We start from the raw sequence: 19,623 nt of genomic DNA on the forward strand, positions 1-19,623 counted from the left end.
TCATACATGTCTGCAAGGAGATGTGCTTTGCATTACGGGAGATACTAAGGAAAGTGATCAGAGCTTACTCTACCTTTACCAAGAGTTGCCTCAGACCTGAAAATACTTCAGGTGCAAACTTGACTTACTTGCTTATTTGCTTACTTGGGAAAAAAGGATTAATCAAGTTTATAAAATTGTTTGGTATCTTTAACGTATAGTATACCCAAGGTAAAAAAACTTTCTACATCTTTCTCTCATCCTGAGATTTTTATTTAATAAAATCAAAGCACCTCGTGGCAACTTGTACAGGTAAAATTTATAAGTTCTGCATTACTTCAACCTTAGCATCTCAGGGTATTGGCACTTCCCTTAATGCATAGCATTATACATGTCCAAGGAAATGTGCTTTGCATTATGGGAGATGCTAAGGAAAGTGATCAGAGCTTACTCCACCTTTACTACGAGTTGCCTCAGACCTGAAATACTTCAGACGCAAACTTGACTTACTTGCTTGTTTACTTACTTTGGGAAAAAGGATTTAACCAAGTTTATAAAATTGCTTGGTATCTTTAACATATATATATATACTGATGTGTGTGTGTGTGTATATATATATATATATATATAACCACCCTAATCTTAATAATAGGAGCTTAAAAATCTCAAGAATTTGGATTGCATGCATTCAGCCCACTTAGTTTCCAACAATGTGTTTATCTCATGAAGGCAAACACATTGTTGGACGTTTCAAAACAATGAAGAGACAAAAAACGTGACATAAAAACGTTTCAAATTTCAGCTTATCTTTTTATATATATATATATACCCTGCTTGCATTACCACACACCAGTTCAGGCTTTTAATAAGCAAAGTGGTCGCACACTTGGTGATGAAAATCATCTACTACTTAGGCATTAACTCCAAGCCACTGTGGTTTGAAATCTCACTGTAACATGCATGTTTGTGAATTCAGAGATAGTATCCACTCTGCTAGCCAGATTGACGTGTATAATCTTTATATTTTTAAACCATACTTCAAGCTCGCAACCCTTAGAAAAATTGCTTTGGTTCTTCAAGTTATTTCACATGGAATAGAAAAATTTACAGTTAGATTACAGTTAATGTCCTAGATAGACACTTGAGATACATTTTTGATGCATTTAAATCAGCATTAAATCAGAGAAAAGAGTAAAATATATCAAAGGTTCCTGGAGTCGGTATATGGAGTCAAAATACAGAATATATTGATTAGTCTGGATGTTGTTTTCTTGTTGACCAGCATAGTTTTAGAAGAAATTATGGAACTCTTGAGTCGATATTTTCTCTCCAACATAGTTCACATTTTGATATTGCAATTCATTCTGGTGGTTTAACATTGAGAACAGATTTTCAGCAAATAGAAGGCACACCATTGGTAAGTTCTTTTCTTTCATGCTTACATGGTGATCAGAATATATTATGAAACTTATGGATACAACTACTGTGTTAGAGTAAAACTTTAGTTTAATATAAACCAAAATATACACGCGATGTTTCAACCTTCACATTAAGGTCATCTTCTGGAGTATATGTATATATACAAAAAAACAAACTGCACTACAATCAATATGGCATGCCAAAGTTACTGATCAACAGTTAAAACTATTTGCCTGACCTCTGGTGCTTTAAAAAAAAAAAAAAATAAATTATATTGGGGAAACTGGACGTACAATCCCTATCCGTTAAAAAGAACACAAACGACACATTAAATATAATAATTTTGGTGAGGCAGGCCTCTCAGATCGCGTTCTTAACAACCTACATTGAATTGATTGGAAAAGTACTTGTTCTTTGCATCATACAAAAACTTTTGTATGAACAGAAATTTAAAGAAGCCTGTGAAATTGTGATTAACCACCCTAATCTTAATAATAATGGGAGCTTAAAAATCACAAGAATTTAGATTGCACGCATTCAGCCCACTTAGTTTCCAGCAAACCCTGACTTCAGGACACGAAGCATTTTTTATTGGCCACTATCTCCATACCAGTTGCAATTTATATGTATACTTATATAAGTAATTTTATTTTCTGTTTATTTATTTATCTGTTATTTTCTGTATAAACATGTTACTCTCCAGCTTAATTTAACTTTGTAATTTAATAGATAATAATAATAACAGGACTCTAGCTTTGATGCAGTGAGATTTTTATAGCACCAGAGGTCAGGCAAATAGTTTTAATGGGTGATCAGTAACTTTAGCATGCCATGTAGATTGTAGCACAGTTTGTTTCTTTGTATAGTATATATATATATGTATACTCCAGAAGATGACCTTAATGTGACAGTCAAAACGTCGATTGTATATTTTGGCTTATATTATCATGTTGGAGGCTTAATGGATTTTTTACAACACTCAAAAAGAATTAAAATAGAATTTAATACTTCCTATATTTCGTCCTAGTCACTAGGACATCTACGGGGATTACAAAAACAATTAATGTAACATGCACACACAAATCTTACAATACTAAGCCCAACCACGTGGGTGACACTAAAGTCCTATCTAGGTGGAGCGCCCTCTAAGGGCAGTAGTAGTAGGTGGCCTGGAGTGTAAGATGGGACCTCTGGTGATGAGTGTTTCCCAAATCTTCGGAAGCTTAATGCAACCGTATTTATTAAGATTTGGTTGGTTTCTGAGAGCTGCTGCTGCTTCTAAGATAAGTCTCTCTTTCTTGAATTTGCTGTGGTGGAGCATGGTGGTTTTCTTCCATGATACTCTGTGGGTGGTGTCCGCTCCACCACAGCAAATTCAAGAAAGAGAGACTTTTCTTAGAAGCAGCAGCTCTCAGAAACTAACCAAATCTTAATAACTACGGTTGCATTAAGCTTCCGAAGATTTGGGAAACACTCATCACCAGAGGTCCCACCTTACATTCCAGGCCACCTACTACCTTAGAGGGCGCTCCACCTAGATAGGACTTTAGTGTCACCCACGTATTGTAAGATTTGTGTGTGCATGTTACATTAATTGTTTTTGTAATCCCCGTAGATGTCCTAGTGACTAGGACGAAATATAGGAAGTACTAAATTCTATTTTAATTCTTTTTGAGTGTTGTAAAAAAATCCATTAAGCCTCCAACATGATGTCCTGACAGCACTTAAGCCTCTACACACGAATTGGCTTATATTAATCTAAAGTTTTACTTTAACATGGTAGTTGTATCCGTAAGTTTCATAATGTATTGGTAAGTTCTCTTTTTGCTGCTGATAATGTGTTCTCCATAATGTTAACCTTAGAACTTCAGTGTGGTACAGATAATAGACATCTTTGTAAACTCGGAATGAATTTACACTTCAAGAATTTATCACCAAGATTAATGTTATCTACTCTAGGATGCAAGTTACATTAGAAATGTAACTTGCATTGTATTATTTTTGGATTTTCTGATTCTTGAAATTTCAGAAGCATATACACAGAAGTTATTATAACCATGCACAATCTTCCCATCATCCTTGTCAAAAAGTCTGGTACTATCAGAACTTTCATGGAACATGCTTGCTATTTTCCAATGGACCCTTTTTGCTTTAAGAAATGCATCAAATTTAACTTCTTGCCAAGTGGTTTCAGCAAGTTGCTCATAAGCAAACCATTAATGGAGTAAGCATCTTCTCCTCCTTTGTCCTTTCAACAAGAAATCAATCTTATATCCATTCCTTATGTTAAAGCTGTGTGTGTGTGTGTGTGTGTGTATTTATGTATATATATATATATATTGATCTCAAAAACCATAGTACCTCTTAGCATTAACTGCAATGATTTCACCCTGCAGGAGTTCACAATGGCCCTTGAACAACAAAAAGCAGGAAAATCACCAGGAGCAGATGGCATCACAGTTGAGGCTTTAAAGCACTGCTCTACAGATATCAAAGAACATCTTCTACACATATATAACTTTGCACTTTCCTCTGGGAAAGTTCCTGAACAGTGGAAAGAGGGTCTAATAATACCAATTCCAAAAAAAGGGTAACCTGAACAAACCTGAAAACCACAGAGGAATCGCACTCTCTCTACTCCACTAAAAATCTACAATAGAATATTAAATTTCCTTAAAATTAAGTTATGTATCACCAACGTATAAGCTTATCTACAAGAATAGTTTTGATATTAAATGGTATTAAATTCAATTCTATTTAATGATATTAAATAGAATTGAACCACATATAATTCCATTACTTCATACAAATCAGGCTGGATTCCTCAAAAAATGTGGTACTCTAGAACACATTCACTGCATCAGAAGACTAATAAAAGGTTCAAAGGACAAGAATCTACCATTGCTTTTGAACTTTATTGACTTTACTAAAGCATTTGATTCTGTTGACAGGGAATGACTATGAAAACGCTCAAACTTTATGGCATTCCACCTAAACTTATCATGGCAATCAAGCCACAGTACTAGTTAACAGAGACAAAACAGACAGTTTTCCCATCACCACTCCTGTGGTGATGGGAAAACTGTCTGTTTTTTTTTTAAACTGTCTGTGTATATTTTTAAATTAATGCAAGTTAAATCTGGAATCCTTATCAAAGATCCATATATATACAGATGCACCTTGAAGACCTGAGCTTTGCAGATGATGTACTCCTCATTGACTCCAACATTAGATGCCCAAAACCACTTCACAACAGCCTTAGGAGAATAACAAAAATATTTGGACTAAAAATAAACTCCCAACAAACAAAGATATTAAAACATCAGATAGATGGGCACATCTATATAAATCAGAATGATCACCTTGAAAAAGTAGAAGACTTTGTATATCTTGGATCACACACTCAGACTCTTTAACAGGCATTAAAACAAAAAACACTGCAGTTCCACAGAAGTCTTAATAAAGTATGGAAGTCGAGCCTCATCTCAAAGGAGATGAAGATTCGTCTTTACAAGTGCACCTGGAACATCTCAACAAAAGCAGCAACCAATATTATAAATAGCTTTGGAACTACTTGTCTAAGAAATATCCTGGATTACTCCTGGGAAGACCACATTCCTAACTCTACTATATTAGATGAAACCCAGCAAGATCCTCTAGTCAGCAGTGTTCAAAGAAACCAAATAAAATGGCTCAGCCACCAACTCCGACATCCACTCTCTGTACCCTTTGATGCTCTGATCCTCAATGCCCCTACAGATGGAAAAAGAAAAAGAGCAGGCAGATCATGAACTCCATATTGGAAATACATCAGCAATATTCTCCCCATTTACCCCAACTTTCTGCATCAGAGATCCATCAATTAGCATATGGCAGAGAAGCTTGGTTTTCCTTCACGTCATAACAACCTCCAAGTCCTATCTTAGTGTACACAGACTACTTATTTGTTTTGTTTGGTTTTCCTATTTATAATTGTAAAATTATAAATAAATGATGATGATATATGTATATGTGTGTGTGTTCAATAAAAGATTTACTCGGTTTGATAACATATTCTATAATATTGAATGACTTGAACCGAGGTTAAAATAAAAAAAACTTTCTTTTCATGACTAGTTTTGTCTAAAACTAGACTTCTTCAGGTGTACACCAAATAAATACCACCATAACTGGAAAGGAAATGGTATTTTAAAAAACAAAACTAAGAGACATATCAAACAAACTGTAGAGATTTCAGCTTAGAGTTTCAAAAAGAACAACTTTGGTTGTATCATTGTGCACATGCGTGCTTATGAGATCTTGAGCATGCCAGTATTGAATAGTAGAGCTGTGAGAGTCCAGTAGGCTGTAACTTAGGGTGTTGTTAATATGGATAAGATTGAGTATTACTTCTTTAGATTCTACAATTTTTCCCTCTACCTCATCACAACAATGGTGAATATTGTCAGTTCTATCCCAGAGTACCTGATGTTGAAGGTTTTCTTCATTCAAATTAGCTAAAAATAAAGCATGGCTAGACAAGTCACTGTTGTAGTTGATGTCTCGTTGACATTCTTCTAAACATAGTTAGACCGATTTCTCCATCTATCCAAAGTATGGTTTACTGCAGTCACAAAGAATCTTAGAAATACCAGATATTTGAGATTATTGTGTTTAGTTTTAGGGTGACTTAAGATTGAATGTAGTTTAGAAATGAGTGTGAAGAACGTCTTGATGTTATATTTCCTCAGAATTTTAGCTAATTTCTGGGATATAGAACTAATATATGGCATGGAAATACTGCCTTTAAAAATAGTGGTATCTTCATTATGTTGTTGATGAGGGTTAAGTAATAATTTGTCTGTAGTCTTCTTTGAGTGGCTGTTATGTAAAAATGTACATTGAAGTCGACTGAGTTCATTTTTAAGTTCCTGTTCATCCGAAAGAAGACACTGGTATCGGTGGCCCAGAGTAGAGATGATACCTAACTTCTGCGGAGAATAATGGTGTGAGTCAGCATGAAGGTATCTGTCTGTATGAATTGGTTTCCTATAAATGGAGAACTTGTGTTGTTCTGTCGACTGGGTAAGTTTAATATCTAAGAAGGAGAGAGAGCCGTCAACCTCTAACTCAGATGTGAACTTGATATTAGGATGAATATTATTCAGGTGTTCTTGAAAGAATCAGAGGGTATCCAGACCATGTTCCCAGATTAAGAAAATGTCTGTGTAGGAAAACCACATCTTAGGTTTTAAGGCAGACAATGAAATGGCTTTCTCCTCAAAATTCTCTAGGGTAAATGTTGACCAGAACTGGAGATAAAGGGTTGCCCATAGCTGATCCTGAATTCTGCTTGTATATAGAGTCTTCAAATTTGAAATAGCCTGAGGAGATGCAGTGTGTCAGTAGGGTGAAGATTTTCTTTGAAACTTTGTTCTTTAAAAGAGCAAGTACCTCTTCGGTAGCGTTGGATTCTGAATGAGGAGAATTGGAAATTATTAATACTTCATTCAGAGTCCAACATAATCAGCCATTCCCTAAGCCAAATTTGTTCATCAGACTAATAATCTCTTATTAATAATATGCTATTCATATGATTTCTTTCAAGTTATGTTTATTAATATTTATTTGTTCATTTATTATTTTGAGATGAAGTGCAGTTGTGAAAACTGTGTGTTAAATATCACTTATTATTATGAAAATAATATTACTGATACAGAGATAAAAATTGTGGATTATGCAATCCTTTTGTGTTATTAGTAAAATGTGATTGATTGCTATGAGAAATTATGTTATTTTTAGCCAACGCGTGCCTTATCGTGAGTTACTGTACAGTATGCAAGAACCCAGTTCAGTATCAATTAAACCAGTTAGAACCAGATTTTAGCAAGAAAGGAGAGTAGGATGTCATGAGTAGTACATAAAAAAGAAGTGACACAAGAAGAAAAAAGGAGAGAAATTAACCTGGGGCTGAACAGAGTAGGAAGGACTGGGAACCGCTCTGTATTTTGACTTATCTTTCTTTGAGCTCTTATTCTTTTATAAATTCCTATCGCCTCACAGAAGGATAGCGTTGGATGAAAGGATAATAAGAATGAGCAAGAAATATTGAAAGTTAGGCAATTATGAGCAAGAAGATAAATTCTCCGAGTTAACTAATTAGTTACTAAAACCCAGGATTCTATAATATTTGTGTGTTCTCAAAGTGAAAGTATTAAAGAACCAAGGAGAGTTTCCTGGATCCTCAATAATGAGGAAGCTATACTGTCTATACCGGTAAAGATATCTTTTCCATGCCCCGAGTGAAATAGCGAAGCTTGTTTCTGGAGAACATGATATAGTTCATATTGCTGAAATTAACAGTTCAAGATTGAATGTGTGATACAGTGAAACATTTCCTCGTAAACGTAATATATGAAGTATCTCTGAATTAATAGTTCAAGATTGAATGTGTGACATAAAGAAGCCTGTTTCGAGAGATTGCAATGTAAATTTGATACTGAATTTTCTGAGCACTATTGTATTAGATTGATAAACTTAAAGGTTGCTTAATGAATGTCTGTTGACTTGAGCTTTGTGATTGTACTAAATAGTTAAACTGAATCAATATTTGAAGTATATTGAACGATAGCTTTGTTCAGAGTGAAATTGTATTTGGAATCTTGGATAATAAGAAGAATGGAATTTATATGCATAAAATTCTAATAGTAAATGATATACTCAGCTGAGTGAATTACTAATGTCTTAAAGGGATTATCCCTACTAGAAATTCTTGTTTTAATGTAAATTTATGTGTTAAAGCATTAAATAATTTTTTTTGAGTTGAATCTTGTGTTTACCTGATTTCTTTCATTGCATCGCTCATTAAAATAGTTTGAATTTTAGCGGGAACCCTATATTTTAATTTCGGCCTGAATTAAGTTGATAACAACATTGTGCTAGCTGATGGTGGATTTCACAACGTTGCTTATGTAAATTAGAACAAGTGGTGCAGTTAAAAATAAATTTTCTCTGTGTTCGAATGTGGAGTCAGTCAACAGCTAGAATATACATCAGAGTACTACGTAGGATCCAACAGTAGGAAAATTTGTGAATAAAGATACTATGTGAAAGCTAGCCATAATATCTGAGTTTGTGATTGTAAAGTCCTTAAGCTTGGAAACAAAGTCTGTGGAGTTTTTAATAAAGGAAGTCGATTTTCCTGTGAAACATTTAAGAGAAGAGGTGAGAAATTTTGAGAGGATGTAAGTTGAGAATCGATACCTTCGACTATGGGGCGAAGAGGAATATTTTCTTTGTGAATTTTAGGAAGACCATAAAGCTGTGGGATGAGAAGATGTAGGGAACGCTCGTAGGTAATTCTGAAGTTGTTCTTAGTATATTATTGGTTGTGGAGTTCTCTGGTAGGATCTCTGTCGAGAATTTGAATAAGTATTATGTAATAAATGTAGGATTTTTTGGTGGTAATCTGTTTTGTTAAGGATCACTGCAGCATTACCCTTGTCTGCTGGAAGAATGATGATGTCTTGGTTAGTTGTTTAAGAGTTTGTCATTCAGAAGAACATCAACTAAAGAAATAATACTCAACCCCATCCATATTAACAACAATCTAAGCTACAGCCTACTGGACTCTCACAGCTCTACTATTCAATATTGGCATGCTCAAGATCTCATATGCACACATGTGCACAATAATACAACCAGAGTTTGTTCTTCTTTTTGAAAAAACTCTAAGCTGAAATCTCTACAGTTTGTTTGATATGTCTCTTAGTTGTTTTTTTTTTTAAATACCAGTTCCTTTCTAGTTATGATGGAACAAGTCTAGTTTTAGACGAAACTAGTCGTGCAAATAAAGTATTTTTATTTTAACCTCGGTTTGAGTCATTCAATATTATAGAATATATATATATATGTGAGGGGTATTAAGCCAATATATCTCTCTGCCTGGTTGGCCGAGTGGTTAGCTTATCTGCTCTCCAGCCAGCTGCAGGTTCGAATCCCACCATGGGCATGGATATTTGTGATTGTCTATACTAGTGGTGGTGGTGGTGGCAGGGTAGATGGCCTTGGTGAAAATGATGATTGCAATTGGAGAATTTGATGGAGACAGAGTTGTAGAGTAGGTGCCCTTCCTTGATGAGTCGTTGGACTCCCTGGAGGTGTCATGTAATAATAATAAGAAAATCTTTTATGTCATATCTGTAAGATTTTTCTCATTTCTTGAGTCAGATGATCTGATGATGAACATCACAAAGAATATATATATATATATATAAATGACATAAAACGCTATGCACTTGGAAAGTCTTGATTTGGAGAATGTGTTAAGGCTTAAGTGCTGGGCACAAGGCGTTCTGATGCTTAGGTGGCAAAACAGCACTGGGAAAGGATTAAAAACAAATAATTTCTTTCAATATTTCATCTTTGTCACAGAACCATCAAAGAATATGGTATAAAATTGTAACATACAAAACTAACTGGAACTTAGTAGACAAAAGACTATCATCATACTAGGGGTAGGGTGCCCTCTGTGGGCATCAACCAGAGGCCTTAGTTGTAATATGGAATCTCTGAGAATGAATGTTTCCCATCTTTTGGGAAGTTTAATGCATCCATGTTTATTCAGATTAGGCTGATTTTTTTAAGGGCAGCTACAGATTCTAAAAAAGTAGTCTTTCACTTCTAAACTTGCTGCAGTGTAGCATAGTGTGTTTTTCCAGTTTGATTTTGTAATATCCAAAGCATGATCTGCTTGTCCATAATCCTAATTGCAGATATATTTTTTTTGTACTTCCATGTGGATGGTGGCTGATCTTCCTGTCTGTCCATAATAAGCCAACATGCAAGCACAAGAACTCTATAAACATCAGGAAATGAGAGAGAAAACAGTAGTGTTTAGGCTTATGTGCTGGTTGAAACTCATTATTAGGTTTAATAGAATGAATACAATATAGAGAAGCAATAAAATAGAAGTTATTGAATTCTATATTTTGTCTTTTACAAAGACCACTTAAGAATAGAACAAATCTGTTGCTGATTCTAGGAAAAGTGTTTCAAGTTTATATTTGTTGCTGTGAAGCATGGTATTTTTTGTATTTTTTTTTTCAATTTGATTCTGTACAAGGTATCCAAAGCATGGTCAGCTAGACTAGACACCATAGTTATGGTGGCAAATGTATTTCTTGTGTTCTTCTAGGCATATGTTGATAATTCTCCTAGTTTGACCATAATAACCTAATTTGTAAGAACGGGGAACCTTGTAAACAACTGGAACAGAGAGGGGAGAGAGTGTATCCTTAGAAGAGTGGATAAGAGCATCCAGCTTCAGATGAGGTTTGAATTAAGTACAGAAATTATATTTTTTAGAGTTCTGGCTATTTTTTCTGTGGTGCCCCAGATATAGAGAGTAGTAATAGCATTGTAGAGAGGGATGTGAGGAGAAGAAAGGATAACCAATTTGTTAATCTTTTTAGTATTGTAACCATCAGACAGGAAGGTCTGGCGAATAAAGGAGAGCTCAGCTGAAAGGGAAGCCTTGGTGGAACAGAGGTTGTGGAGGCTCTGCTGATAAGGTTTTGATAACAGTATAGTGTTCAAAGAGGGGATTGATCAGAAAGTTTATGTATGCATCTACCTGTGTGGGTGGGTTTTCTGCAAACTGAGAAGGAAAGAAGGGTACATTGGAAAGTGTGATTAAAGTATGTAGAAAAGGCAGGCTATTATTATTTCCCTTTTCTATGGTTAACTTGATTCTGGACTGCTGGTTGTTGAGGTAGAGGAGAGAGTAGTCTAATGTGCCTGAGCCATGTGGCCAAATAGAGAACACATCATCAGTATACCTTAGCCAGGTAGGTTTGCCATTCTCATGCTCTCTAGTTTGAGAATCCAGTTAACCATAGAAAAAGAAAATAATAAAGCCTGACTTTTCTAGATATTGTTGACCTTGTGGGCCAAGTGGATAGTTTTTGCTGTCCAACTTAACAAACCGTGGAATTCAGTCCCACTGTGATGAGTTTCCCAGGATTTCATTCCTCCCAAACCTATAGGCTTATTGGAGGCCTGAAGTGGCTTGAAAAAGTTCTGGTTGATTTCTAGAACAGGGATTCCAGATTATCTTATTCCATCCATGGTATACTAAATGTGCTATAAGTTCATAATCATTCATGAATTCCCACTTGGTCAGGAAAGTTCTTTAATCACACTTCACACCCTACACATGACTACACAGGATCAATACATTTGAATTTCTGGACTTGACTCAACTTATGCATTTTGATATTTCTAAAATGAATAATGTTTTTTTTTAAATTATTTTTTTAATTTTTAAAAAATCTTTTTCTCTTTGTATGTTTGTATGTGTATGTTTCTCAATAAAGATAAAACCATTTCAAAAATTAGAAATATTAATACAAAAAATCCATTTCACTTTAATTTTTATAATTTTTTATCTTTTTCAGTTTTTAATTATTCATTTCAGTTTTTCCACTTCTTTCTTTGCTTCTTTCTCCTCTTCTTGCTCCTTCCCCCTGATGCCATTAGAGTATTCGAGGGCTAGGGGTGAATCTTTCCTATCTTGCTAAGTCATTTCGTCTTATGCAGCCACTGAAGGAGGCAAGCTAGCCCCAATAGGTGCCGGTCCCAAGCTCTGATAAATGGCGAGGGTTGATGTCAGGAAGGGCATCCGGTTGTAAAACTTCACTGCCAACTCTAGCTATGATATGAGTCAAAGAGAAAATGATATAAGGGCTAGGGCGTACCCCCTTAAGCAATGCACAGCCACATCTCCCTACAGCTGCAAGAAGTGGATGAGGGCTACCACATCAAGGGCGGGTGCGGTTAAAGAAGCGAGCCCAGCAGGTGGAGAGCATGTTGCAAGTGGGAACACTGAATGTTGGAAGCATGACTGGAAGGAGAAGAGAGGTGGCAGACATGATGAGGAAGTTGGACATTTTATGTGTGCAGGAGATAAAGTGGAAGGGGAGAAAGGCAAAGGAACTGGGAGATGGATATAAATTGTTCTACTCTGGAGCGAATAACGAGGGAAGAAATGGTGTAGGAATTGTGGTGTGTGGCAGAATGAAGGGCGAAGTACTGGAAGTGGGTAGAAGGAATGACAGGATCATGCGAATTAACTTGGGTCTTGGAGAAGAGCAGGTGGTCGTATTATGTGTATATGCCCTGCAAGTTGGCTGTACAGCATAGGAGAAAGATGAATTCTGGAACGTGTTAGATGAAGAAATGAGGGGAACCGGAAAAAAACAAGATGGTGATTGTCGGAGGAGACTTGAACAGACACATAGGGAGACAGAATAGAGACTGTCAAAGGGTGCGTTGTGGCCACGGAGTGGAAATGATGAACCAGGAAGGAGAGAGGATTGTGGACTTTGCAGTAGCTTTTGATCTGGTAATTGTGAACTCGTTTTTCTACAAGAGGGAAGAACATTTGATAACATTTAGGAGTGGTAACAACAGTTCACAAATTGACTACATTTTGACTAGAAGAAACATCTTAAGGTTGTGACAAATTGTAAAGTAATTCCAACAGATCAAGTGGCACAGCAACACCGACTGCTGTGCGCAGACTTTAAAATAAGATCGAAGATAAGAACCTCTGGAAGCCATGGGATGAAGACAATTAAGTGGTTTCGCTTAAAAGAAGAGAGTGTGAGGAATCGTTTCAGGGAGAGGGTGTTAGGATTTCGGATGGACTGGAAAGTGTACAAGATTGGTGGAAACATAATTCAAAAGTAATCCTGAGCTGTGCAATCGAGGTGCTTGGTGAGACATCTGGAAAGATTAGAGAGCAGAAGGGGGGTTGGTGGTGGAATAATGATGTACAAGTGGCAGTGGCAGCTAAGAGGAAGGCAAAGCAGAAGTGGGATGAGTCAAGAGTGGAAGAGGACAGAGAGAGAAAGCAAAATGCCAAGAGAGTTGTGTCACAGGCGAAGGCCATGGCATATCAAGATCTGTATGATCAATTAGAAACAAAGGAAGGACAGAGAAAAATTTGCCAACTAGCGAAATGTAGAAATAAAGCAGCAAAGGACATCTTACATGTGAGGCAGATCAAAGATGCTGAAGGAAGAGTATTATGGAGGGATGTGGACATAAGAAACAGATGGAGAATATACTTTGAGGGACTTTTGAATGAGGAAAATGCAAGGACTCACAGAGAAGATGGGCAGCCTTCTGAGGGGATGGTGCAGAACATCAGGAGTGGAAGTGATGGAGACCATGAAGAGGATGAGGAATGGAAAATTGGTGGGCCCCGACAGGATTCTAGTGGAGGCATGGAAGGCACTGGGGGAAGAGGGAATTGACCTGCTGTGGGACCTGTTCATGAAAGTTTGCCAACAGGAAAATATACTCGAGGAATGGAGGGAGAGTACTCTTGTCCCCATCTGCAAAGGTAAAGGGGATGCACAAGACTAAAAATTACAGAGGAATAAAGTTGATGTCCCACACAATGAAAATCCTAGAAAGGGTTCTTGATGGAAGATTGAGGAAGGAGGTGGAGATTGCAAAGGAACAATTTGGCTTCATGCCTGGTAGATCAACAACAGATGTTATCTTTGGGTTATGGCAGATGATGGAAAAGTTTCGAGAGAAACAACAGGAGCTACATCTGGCATTTATTGATCTGGAGAAAGCATATGATAGAGTGTCAAGGCTAGAAGTCTGGAGGTGTCTGAGGGAGAAGAAGGTTCCGGAGAAATATGTCAGGTTGGTGTGGGAGATGTATAGAAATGTGAAGACAAGTGTTTGGACCTGTCTGAGACTGACAGAAAGTTTTCAAGTAACAGTTGGCTTGCATCAAGGGTCAGCATTAAGTCTGTTTAACATTGTGATGGAGGTGGTTACGGAGGAGGTGAGAGAAGATGCGCCCTGGACAATGTTGTATGCAGATGACATCTTGCTGTGTGCAGATTCAAGAGAAGAAGCGGGAACTAAACTGGAAAGATAGAGAAAAGTACTGGAAGAGAGAGGTATGAGACTGAGCAGAAGTAAGACAGAGTATATGTGTTGCACAGTGGGCGGTGGCCAGGAGACAGATCTGGAGCTGGAAGGAAATGTCATCAGGAAGGTGAGGGACTTTAGATACTTAGGTTCAACAGTAGAAGAAGATGGAGGAGCTGAAAAATAAGTGGGATGCAGGATACAAGCGGGTTGGAGGAACTGGAGGGAGATGGCTGGAGTGTTATGCAATAAGAGGATGCTAATCAATCTGAAAGGCAAAATCTATAGGACAGTAGTGAGGCCAGCTATGACGTATGCTATAGAAACTGTGGCCCCTAAGGAAAAATAACATCAGCAGGATGGAAGTAGCAGAGATGAGAATGCTTAGGTGGATGTGCAGTGTGACCAGAAAGGATCATCTGAGAAATGACTATGCGAGGGGAACAGTGAAAGTTACGAACTTAGGAGCGAAGATATAGGAGGCAAGGTTGAGATGGTTTGGTCATGTGATGAGGAGGGAGGACGAATATATGGGAAGAAGGGTCATGCAGATGGATGTGCAAGGAAGGAGGAAGCTTGGGCAGCCAAAGAAGAGATGGAGGGAGCTGGTAGAAGAGGAATTGAGGATGAAGAACTTGAATGTGGTGACAGCCCAAGACAGGAGGATGTGGAGGAGACTCATCATCAACAGTGACCCCACTTAAGTGGGAGAAGCTGCAGAAGAAGAAGTTTTGCCCATATATATATATATATATATATATATATTCGACAGATGTTTATGTAGACTGGCCTTATCACTTTTATTATAAAAAGTACACAATTTATGATAGTCATAAGAGGGGAAAAAAATCACAAATTTTAAAATAAAAATAATAAATTATTTAATTCTAGCTTCCCCTCCCTCCAATAAATTGGATTTTGTGGTATTAAATAAATCTATATAGATATACAGGTATCCCTTGCTTAACACGGGATTTGATTAACGCGGCAAAATTAATTGCGGCAATACCTCGATATACATGGCAAGAGTTTTGATTAACGCACCTTTAACCCTGTGGAGCCCGCAGCTGATCTGACAGATATATATATGCAAAATGTTTAATATAAATATTCTTACACAATTCAGTGTATAGCTTGGAGGTCATGAGTAGCTGTGCATTCATATGTTACGAGTGATATTCCGCACTGTTTTTTGCTGTCAGTTTGGTTTAGCATATGTTATGTAAAGGTCTGTGATATTTGACAGTAAATTATATCTGAAAGATAACCGTGACCTCCGATGTCAATATAGTATGGTGTTTTTTTTTTTTTTTTTTTATTATATTCTTTGTTCAATAATTTCTAGATTGTAACTGAAAATAAATAGACCATCATGTATTATTGAAATAGAGAGCCAAAGACTTATTTATCATACATGTCCTCTAGGAGATGTGCTTTACATTATGCAAAATACTAAGGAAAGTGATCTGGAGCTTACTCCACCTTTACTACAAATTGCTCATAAGGTTGCTTATGCTTGCATCAGTCGATATTTTTAGTTTCTATATATTCGGCACGAAACTCTTGTAGTTTCTATATTCGGCTATGAAGTAATGTTGATTCAATATTCACTTAATTTGTACCATCATGTATTATATTTGCAGTGTTTTTTCTTTATGTTTTATTGCTTGTTTGCTGAGGTCTGGAGAGTCATTTTGCTTTTATCGTAGAATTTATGCTGATAAGAAAAAAAACTAAAATTGTTCAAACGACTCTTGATAACTTCTTTTGATAAAAAAAAATTGCAGCAAATAATGTAGGTACAACTATTTATTAAACATTTACTTTGCATTAATTTTTTATCTTTCCTAAAAGAGTACCATATAAAACAAGTTATTAATACAGTAATCGATCAGGGACGAACTGTAATTTTTACCATTGATTATTAGATTTGATTAACGCGATTTTGATATACTCGTAACATCGAGGGATTAATTAACCATATTAATCGAGGGATACCTGTAGATTATGAGACGCATCAATTATAACAGCTGTTACAATAATAAAATTTTTGTGTTTCATTTAAAAATTTGTCATTATCCTAATATTATGATATTGACAACTTAGCATTAATACTTTATAGTACAGTAATTCACGTGATATCCAGCCACTTATTTTCTAGTTTGTGACCAGAATATGAAACAATCATCTATGCCAAATTGTCATTAAGTGATTATTTCCCAGAAATTACTGGTTTCTTGATTGGAATTTAATGAAATCTGTTTTAATTCTCTTTCCTCTTAGAATTAACCTACAAACTTTTGTTGTAAGATAGTTAATTGTTGTTACCTAAAATTGTCTTCTGTAATGAAATAATGATGATCATATATATATATATATATATATATATATATACACACACACTAGGGAGCACCACCCCCTGATGCCCCCCGTGTTCCGGACTGGTAGGCCGGTTCTCCTTGAATTCCGATGACTTGAATTTTGAAGACTCGACACCAGGGTAGCCCCTGAGTTTCAAAACGTTTCAAATAACTTGACACAAAACCGTTACAGCCTACATCCATTTCCAATTTCAGCTTATCATTTTATAGTATAGAGTAGATATATATACACACACACACACTACGTTTTTCTGAATTAATTTATTAATTTGACATTTCAGATTGAAAGTGCCTAAGAAACCTCTTGCACCAGTTGTTACTAAAGCAGATGAGCATCCATTAGTTTCGTGGGAGAGTGACAGGTAAGAGAGAGAGAAACTTGTTTCATAGGTATATGGCTAAAAAAAGTTATAGACATTTTTATGCATGTATATGTGATTGTTGGGTTACCTCTTACTTCTTTTTTTTTTTTTTTCAGTCCTACAGAAAAGGTTATAAAATTGTGATTCCCAGACCCTAAATAATTGCAATACATAAAAACCAACATGCAAATGAGTGTTAACAAGCTTCTTCTCATATGTAAAAAATAAGCCAAGGAATAAGAAAATAGCAGGTTAGCTACTTTTTTTTTTGCAAAATCAATCCCACACATGAGAAGATCTGAAAATCCCAATTTAAACTTATAGCACGTTCATAGGTACAGATGAGGGTTTATAAAAGAAGCATTATGTTAACATTTTATTCAAAGAGTTTGGAAGTTGTAGTTGGTGGAGAAAACTTCATGAGGAAGGCTGTTCAGTGATGGGATTTGAAAATTGTAAGTTTAGATTTTTAGAGGCTGTGGAAGCTATTGATGGATTATTCTTTCTTTCATGGTTACGCAGTGGTCAGCATTCATTGTGCAGAATTTATGGAGACGAAAACTCATGTGTTAGAGCAATTACTTTACTTACAATTAAGAAAATAACACTTGACTTTTCGACCTCTGTATCAATTTACAGCACCAGGGAAACTTACACATGAACACATTCATCATAAGGAAAACATACATATTAAACATACGAATGAAATATGCTTATGAACACGTTCATGTTTATCAGGAAAACGTACATATGAATATGTTTGTTTTTCTGATGATGACTGAAGACCTTGATATAGAGATCGAAACATGGAGTGTTATTTTCTTAATTGTATATATGTTGGGGGAGGTGATCCGGACTGGTGATTTGTGTACTGGACTAATAATAGGTGAGCTTAGATCCCTTTTGCAGGAGAAAAGGCAAGGCTGCATTTTAATGGTATTGAAGGTGACCAAATTATCCTTGTCCCATTGAATTGGCACGGAGATCAGTGTTTAAGGTATAAGATGATCTTGAAGCATGAATTGTTGAAGTACTGCAGGATTTGTTAAATGAGAAGGATGAATGGAGTGTGCTGTTGTCAGCAAAGCTATGAATAGGATTAGTGGTAATGGAGAGTATTTATGCATAGAAGAAAGACGGTAGGTGATAGAACAGGGCTCTGAAGCACTCCTGTATTGGTGACAAGGGAGCCATAAAATGTAGTGAATGACCTGAAAGAAAGCTGGCCATCCAGAGGTTGACAGGTAGACTTGAAAAATGGCAGTTTACTGAACCTCAAAGCCAGACAAAGTTAAATGCTCTGGAAATGTTAGAGTGACAGCATGTCACTCTAACATTTCCTTCAAACATTTCCATGAACACATGGGAAGTGGTAGGTAATCTAGCTAGAAGGTGCTGTGGTTCGAGATCGGCAGAATTTCATAATGGTGGTCACCGATTAACACTGGTTAATTGGTAGGCATCTAGGTAGTGAAGAAGTTAACTATTGATGACTTTTGGAAGAAAACTAAATTTTTAGATAAAAGTAGATTCCTTATAAAGTGGTTACATAAGGAGAGCTGTGAGGCCTTTCTACTGCCCAAACTTAAATAGATCTGATGGCCTCTAGTTATTCCCTTTAAGGGAAATATTATTATATCATTTTTATGCAGGGTCCTGATTATTATCTTGTAATTTTTTTTTAAATTCATGTGGTATCAGGCAGTTTGCCTTGGTTATCCATGTAAGATATGTAGGAGAAGATTGATGCTAGGATGAGAGGTGGAAGCACAAGTGATCCAATGCATTGTCTTTTGGCCTGTGTAAGAGCCTGGATGGTATGACAGCTTTCATTTGGACAGGGGACAGGTTTTCCACAATTTATTTTTATAAAATCAGATTTGAATTTGCAGATGGTTATTTTACATTATTTCATGTTTCAGCATAGACTAAGTATGTAGGTGGTGTTCTTGATGCAAGCCAACTGTGGCAACTTGAATTTTTTCCTTCATCATCTGTCTTTTGTTGAACAAAGACTTGGAAAGTGGACATGAATATTGAGTGGAATGCAGAATGAGCACCTCCATGCTGGTGATGTTTTGTGACTCATTCCGAGCAGGATGACTAGCCTTTTATTAATGTTTTTATATTTTTATTTTATTTTTTCTTTATATCAGTCTCACTTAAGAGATTACACAACCTGTTGCATTAGCACCTTGTATATGTAGGGATTAACAGAGAAGGAACCTACTGATGTTCTTTGCTAGCTTAATGTTGTTGTCCTTGGGAATGCTGTATGTGAAAGGCTGATTTGGTGGATATAGGTTGATGGAATGAAAGAGGAGGAGAAGCAGGCATTCCTAAGACTCTGTGGTCCCAATTTAAAATGATCAGCTAATTACAAATTATTATACTCAAAATTTTATATTATTGGATTACACACTCTGCTGGCATTTTATTACTGTTTTTGTATTTATTTTTATATATCAATCCAACATGAGAGTTTATCGGAACAAAGCACATTGTATCATGTATAAACAGGAATTAAGAGCATGGGCCTTTTGATG

At 36.2% G+C, this 19,623-nt stretch overlaps 1 protein-coding gene across 1 annotated transcript in view; it reads left to right on the forward strand.

The window, feature by feature from the left end:
• The window catches only part of LOC150098248 (protein FAM219A), a 137,198-nt gene that overhangs the window by 97,383 nt on the left and 20,192 nt on the right, over positions 1–19,623 (forward strand). Inside the window, exon 4 of the mRNA XM_090406287.1 lies at positions 16,997–17,077. Coding sequence (XP_090262413.1) covers positions 16,997–17,077 — 81 coding nt within the window. The remainder of the gene's footprint in view (positions 1–16,996; positions 17,078–19,623) is intronic.

Source organism: Typopeltis vanoorti, chromosome 16, assembly GCF_054136105.1.
Source record: "Typopeltis vanoorti isolate ZY-2024b chromosome 16, IOZ_Tvanoo_1.0, whole genome shotgun sequence".
Lineage (NCBI taxonomy): Eukaryota > Metazoa > Arthropoda > Arachnida > Uropygi > Thelyphonidae > Typopeltis > Typopeltis vanoorti.